The sequence below is a fragment of the Belonocnema kinseyi genome, chromosome 7, assembly GCF_010883055.1.
Source record: "Belonocnema kinseyi isolate 2016_QV_RU_SX_M_011 chromosome 7, B_treatae_v1, whole genome shotgun sequence".
NCBI classification, from domain to species: Eukaryota; Metazoa; Arthropoda; class Insecta; order Hymenoptera; family Cynipidae; genus Belonocnema; species Belonocnema kinseyi.
The window spans coordinates 104,060,095-104,067,348 of NC_046663.1; the positions used below are offsets into that span (position 1 = coordinate 104,060,095).

A 7,254-nucleotide genomic window follows, 5' to 3' on the forward strand; every position below is an offset into this window, starting at 1 on the left:
CCTGTGCACTAAATTCAAGGGACGAGAAGTATAAGAAAAATTTTGTCTAGAAGATAAAAAATGAAATTAGAAAAATCGACATTTTTTTCGATGTTTGCATTATAATAAAAATTAAATAAACAAAAAAATTAAAAAATCTACTCTCACCATTTTCTGAAAAATTTAGTTCTGAATTTTTCAAAAAAAAAATTCTAAAATCGGTGCATAATTGCGTTCTAAATGTCATTTTGAACCTCGTTTTCCGATTTCACCCCACTGTGGGCCGGTTGATGTATCCCAGTGATGTTCAAATGAGAAGTGAAATCCTTTCTAGGTGAAAATTCTACTAGTTAAAAAAAATGTTCAAAAATTAAAAATGCATCTGTTGTAAGAGAAATTTCATCTAAGGGCATGTGTGATACTTACAGTTTCCCCGGCTTTCTTCCACAAAAATGAAAATTTTTAAAAACTGAATTCGGAGATGTTACAAAATATCATAACGGACTTCCCCGGACTTTTTTTTTGAGGGATAATAACAAAAAAATGTATTGTGCTAAATAAAAATTTTATGCATATGCATTATTTTGAGGTACGTCGTTTTTCATCTCTGCCTTTTCGATAATCTGGAAATTATTTATGAAATAAAATTTTTTGATTGCCTGCAAACAAGGTTAGTTCCGGGAGATTAGTTAGTATGTTTATTTGTAAGTCCAAATGTTTATTTTCAAACGGGATTTTACGGGATTTTCAAGTTTATTTTCGGCCAAAAATATTTCGTAGTTTGGAAGTAACTCTCGGATGAATTGTAACACACATAACCTGGAAATATACACGCACGTTGTTAGCAATATCAAAAATTTTTTGATAAAAAAAACACAAAAAAAGTGTGTGGGGACGTCCGTTAGCATGTTCGCTATCATTTCCCAGATTTTGAAGGCAAAATATTTCTTATCCTAGGAAAAAAGCCGGGGGAATCTAACACTGAAAAAATCGATACTACTTCCTAAGCGCTACGCAAATTAATCACATTTTGCTAAATTAAAACTTTTTTGAATTAACCTACAAAAATAGTGTGTGGGGACGTCCGTTAGCATGTTCGCTATCATTTCCCAAATTTTTAAGACAAAATATGTATTATTCTAGAAAAAAAGCCGGCGGAACCTAAAACTGGTAAAGTCGACAATTTTCTAAGTATCACACGACCCTAAATAAAAATTTTGATTGCAAAAATTCGTCTTTTTGGATTGAAAGTTTAATTTTTTTCGTAAAAACTGATTTTTTGTTAAAAAATTATACTTTACCTTGAAAAGTCCACTGGAATCTTTTTTAACAGAAAATTCATTTTTTTTTTTTAATTTATCGTTTTCACTTAAAACTTCATCTGTTTCAGGAGAAATCACATGTTTTTATGAAACAGCCCATTTTTTATTAAAAATTCTTCTTTTTTGCTTCAGTTTATTAAGAAACAATTTTGTTATTGAAGATCTGTATTTTTAATCGAAAATTCATGTCTTAGGTTAAAAGTTGAACTATTCTGTTGAAAATTAATCTTTGAAATTGAAAATTCAACTTCTTAGTAGAAAGGCTTTATTTGGTTTAAACTATATTTTTTAACTGAAAATGTTTTGTTTTCTATTTTTTAAAGATTGATCTTCTTTTAGATGAAAATTCTCCTTTTTTGGTAAAAAAAAATTTTTTCTTGGATTGAAGTTTCATTTTTATTGAGTAATAATTCATCAGTTTTGTGGATAGTTAATTTTTTGCTTAAAAATAATTTTTTTTTATTGAAATATAAACTATGGCCCTTTTTTGTTGGACATTTCTCTTTTTGGGTTGAAAATTCAAGTTATTGTTTAAAAAAACATCTTTTAAACTAGAAAAGAAATTTTGTTGCCTAAAATACATGAATAAATTTGAAATTTTTTAATTTGTATCTGAAATGCTGTCAAGAAAAAATTAGGGAATTTTGAAAATGAAGTTCTCACCCTGCCTAATTCTCCTAGCAAAACATTTCTAGAAACTACAAAATTACTTACAGTAATAGGGGAAGGGGGATAAAAAAATTTGTTACGATTGGTTACAGGAGAAGACGTCTTAGCGAGAGCATATAATCCGTTACGTAATTTAAGTACGGCCCCTTATAGAATTAATTAAATAAGACGAATAAAGTTCCAAACAATGTAGAAAAGTTGACTAATTTGTACAACCGATGAAGAAATTTAGCCAAAGTTTAACATTCGGCGGCCGATTAGTGATTGTTTAGTCGCATATCGGCCGCCTCGAGTGTGATGACAAAAAAAATCTACCGGAAGCGAATACTTGTTATCAGAGGTTGTGCAGCAAAACTGAGAAAATGCAATTCCTTCGGAACCAGTGGAACAAAATACACAAAATTAACATTTTTAGGGCAACCGAGAACCCAAGCGAGAGTGGAGGAAGTTTCGACGCTTCGGGTGCATTCCACGGTGGAATGTATTCGGACGAGGACGAGGACGGAGGCACCACTGGTGGTGGCTCACAAGATTCCAGGACCCGGAGTGTGTCAGAGGGAAATACCACAAATACTCCAAAACAGAATACTAAAAGTGCACCCCATAATAATAACGTCATACCCGGTCAACCAACAGTTCGCCAGCCATATACGGCAACAAACTCAGCAAACAAAGAACGACCAAAGTCCTTACATCCTTTCGAAGAAAAGGACATTCCCGAGGATCAGGAAAGAAGAAGTCTTTCTCCTGTGAGAATAGCACCTACTCCTAATAATACTCCAGTAAAAGCTCATCCACCCACACCAGAAGCTAACATTCGTCTGGAAAACTTTCCGTCCAGGAAACCACAAGAGGCTCCAGATGATAGAGACCGCGAAAGAAATTCTGGAAGGGATTCGAAACCCGTGGAAAACAAAAAGAAGGAGAATAGTGAGGGTAATTTGAATATAGACCCTGCTGTGATAAGTATGAGTCGGCACCCTCCACAGAAGCTGCCGGGTTTTCTGACTATGAATGTCAATATGAATATGGCTAACATAACGGCGAACACTGCGAGGCAGAAAACAGATGAGGATCTGGATAGAATGAAGGAGGAGGCAGACGCTTTAGTTGCGAAGTTGATGGCCGATGAGGGAAGTCATAGGGGCGAAGTTGTGAATCTCCTGCCTTCAGATGCTAATCCAGGTCCTGGTTTGGATTCCTCCAGTGTTTTAGAGAAGTGGTTCTATCGAGATCCACAGGGAGAAGTTCAGGGTCCGTTTTTGGCGAGTGAAATGGCTGAATGGTGGAAACAGGGATACTTTCAACCGAATCTACTTGTCAGGAGGACATGCGACGAGAGGTTTGCATCACTGGGGGACCTGATGAGTATATGCGGCAGAGTTCCTTTCAAACCTGGACCAGCAATCCCTCCCCTGAAGGTAAGTTTTGGTTATGTCTTTTTTAATTTCATGGAGGAAAATGGATGTCAAAACCTAGATATTAAACAATTAGATAGTATGGCCTTATATGGGTAATTATGAAATTAAAGGTAAACTTTAGTATGTTCAATAGCAATCACACACACTGTAAAAAATGTATTGTTGAAAATCACATTGGACCGTAATTTAACCTATCGGACATTGAGAACTTGACTGCGAATAAATCAGTAAATTGCCGAGATCTCAATACTAATTAACATTGTGGTATAATTAAACTAAAAGGAACGTTGTGATAAAACCGTGACAGCGGTAATTGGACAGTCGATGTGTAAACTTACATTTTATTACATTGGAAACTATTGTCCTTTTTAATAAGTTATAAAGATACATACAGCATTGCACTTACATGAGACTGCGAATTTACAAATAACAGCGTATTCACAATTTTTCTGTGTAATTTAAATCGACGGAATGTAGAAGTGCTTGATAGAGAGCGAAATTACATGAAGTGTTTTATTTCCACTGATGGCTAGGTCTAGACCGGAAAACAAAGGAGTGTTCGGTTATTTTACCTCCATTTATTTACAAGATATTCCTCATTATATAAGACGGTCTGTTCGATGGCGAAAATAATGTTATTTTGAATAACTTGTACGAACTGTCTACGTTACGAAATTTTTCGTAAGACTAACCCCATTTCCAGTTCGCTGAGGGCTAAAGTTACGGGAAATTTCGTAATATTAGTCAGCGCCTAACTTATAATGAAAATAAAATAATTAAGTTTTCTACAAGCAGTATCACTGGCTTTGCTTTGGACAATTCACGTTTTTCTTGTCAATTGACAAGCACAAAGTTTTTGACGAACGTGGCTGGGAATTTTCACGCAGTGTGTTTTTTTCAGTGTCGTTTGTTTTTTTGCGCAAGAGTCTCGTTCATTCATTCAGACTCTTGTAACTTCACTACATATTATTTAGGTTGATTAGTTTCCAACGTATTACGATATAAAATAACACAGCATTTGTTTACAGTGTATGAATCAAGAATTTAATATTTCATAAAGGAAATTGATAGTGTGTCATCTAAAAAATTTAATTCCCAGGGGACATTTCTAATCATAAGAAATTATAATTAAATTCGTACATGGAATATGTAGATTTAAGGTTATAAGTTCGATGGAGATTTCATTAACCCTACAAGTACACGTGGATTGATGAATCAGCGAGTGTATATCTGCCGAGCGGCAAATTAATTCGGCGTGGGGTACGTTTGTTACCCATTTTAATTATACTTTTATGAGATAACACCAAGCCGTTTGAAACTTTGATATCGGTTGATTAGAAAAAAATTCAGAGATTTTTTTTAAATACTTTTTTTGTATGTTTTTGACCTAGCTCTTTAACTCCTTCACTGTGGATGACGTGATACATGCCATGAAGGAAGGGTCCTGGCGAATTAACGGATTTCATTAAGAATTAGTAATAGGGAGTTATTTGGGTCGCTGAATACGAATTTGAGATCCGACATGAAAAATGCAAAATGGCTGATACAATATGGCGCCCGGAAAACCTTTTTTACCTAGTACCTTTTTTACCTTTTTTATTTAGCTAGTGAATTCGCATTTTCACTGTCAAATCATATTCTGCTCTACAAATAACCCCTTAGCACCAATTTTCATCTAAACCCGTCTCTCATTTGATTTTTTAAACTTTGGTTGCCTTATTGGGTCGTCATACTGGATCAGCCATTTCGAAATTTTAACCAATTATCATCCAAATCTGCAAACTTATTGGATTTTTTTACATTTCTTGTTCGCCATATTAGGTCAGTATTTTCAAAATTTCTACCTCGAATTCGTATTCAGCGACCTAAATACCCCCTCAATACCAATTTTCAATGAAATCCATACAGTAGAACGTGCCACACATTTTGGGCCCACTTTGTTCTAGGGTTAATAACGATCAGTAGCGGATTAAACAAATCTACCTGTCTGTGATTTTCAGTAAAATATATTTTTAAATCCATCTATTCCTTTCTAATTGACTTATTTTTCTCACATATTGAGATCTTTAATTATAAATAGTGTCTAGAAAATAGTAAACGGCCCCACCTGATCCACGCGCACTGGCAGATATACGCAGTATTATGCTGTAACATATTCTCGCAGTAGCTAGTCGCCTAATTATTAAAGAAAACACTGCTGAGCAGGTAGCGAAATGGTTTTTATAATCGAATTCACAAAAAGATTTTGATGTTTTAAGCTTAATCTTATAGAATCTTGTATTAAGCGATACGCTTAATATTTCTCTGTTTACCACTCAACCGTAACTACAATATTTTTCTACAAAAAATGGATGGTAATGACGATTAAAATTACAAAAATCCAAGGAAAGGCTTTAAGCTTCTTACAATATTATTTATTTGGCATAACAAATATATTAAATAAAAACAACAATCAGTAAGAGTTTCTAATTCGATGTTATATTATTGGGACTTCATGTTTGCCTTCAATTTGAAAATTATCCACTTAGATATTCACGCGTATCTTACCGAGATCTTAAATGCAAATGAAAAAATATATATTTGGTTTTACTATCTGAGATGTTAAACTGATACATCCAGATTCTGGGTGAGTAGGGAGATGTTGTTGACATCTGTCAGTCACTTGATAAAGCTCATTGTCAATTTCGTTTCGTGTCATATGTGAATATTGGAAATGGTTAAACTGCAATACGCTACATGGTGACAACAATCCGAACTTGAAAAAATAGGTACAATTTTAAAGATGCATTTCAATTTGTGCATAAAAGTGTTTTAACGATTTTTGTGTAGAATTTAAAGTATTGAATGATAAAAATAAGTTCTTATCGAAGACAAAGGGTTTTAGATGGAATTTACATCTTGTACAGTAAAAAAAAAAACAAACACATTTTTTGACACAAATATTTTTCTACAAAAAAACAAACAATTATTGATTTCAAATCGTAGATTTCAAATTATTTATATCTTACGGTCCAATCGTAAATCGAAAATAATATATATAATAATATATATGTATGTATGTATTTAATCTCTCCCTTTTACGGGTTTGAGGGTCTCCGCTCCCTGTACATATATTTACAATTCCATCCTTAGTCTAACTTAACCTCTACTTATATTCTACTCTTTCGCATTACGTAGGATAAACAGTAGTAACAGTAGTGATATTAATTCCTAAAATGAGCGAGCTTCCAGGGCTTCCATTTCCTATTACCATAAAAAATGCATTTTCCACGATATTGAAAACCATTTTCGTTTTTTACTGTCCCTTTTCAGGATCACCCGTTTGGCTCTGCCCTACTCCCTTGCTTTCCCGTACTTCATTTAATTTCTTCATCCACATCACTCCCTGTCCACTACTATCCAAGACCCATCTTACACACTCATCCACACTCAACTGTCCCTCTTCCTCTCCTGTACATCTCTCTAATACATGTGCCCATGACTCCATTTCGTATCCACATATTCTGCATAAATTCTCCTCTTCATTCATCCAATATCTGCATGCTCTCACTCCTTCTCCCATTCTGAACCGTACAACCTTACTCCATTTTTCTTCCTTTTTTATTTTTTGCATATATTCTGGTTCCGTCAACCCTTTGACCATCATATACCATCTATTGTACCTCGAATCTATAATCTTTGTCCATCTCTCTTCTCCTTGTTTAACTTTCTACCTCCTATTTTGAATTTCCCACGTTACCTCTCGCTTCATTGTTCCGAACTTCGCCGAAACATGCTTGTGCAATTTTACTTCCCTCTCCCCTTTTTAGCTTCTCTTCAAACCTCCATGCTCTCTTAATTTGTCTAATAACCATATTTTCTCT

The 7,254-nt window shown here is 34.2% G+C and overlaps 1 protein-coding gene across 5 annotated transcripts in view; it reads left to right on the forward strand.

Moving 5' to 3' along the window:
- Window positions 1-7,254, forward strand: part of LOC117177486 (GRB10-interacting GYF protein 2-like) — a 37,465-nt gene that overhangs the window by 10,190 nt on the left and 20,021 nt on the right. For all 5 annotated transcript variants that reach the window (XM_033368214.1, XM_033368216.1, XM_033368213.1 and 2 more), the window contains one exon: window positions 2,386-3,391. In XM_033368214.1, the coding sequence (XP_033224105.1) occupies window positions 2,386-3,391 (1,006 nt within the window). The remainder of the gene's footprint in view (window positions 1-2,385; window positions 3,392-7,254) is intronic.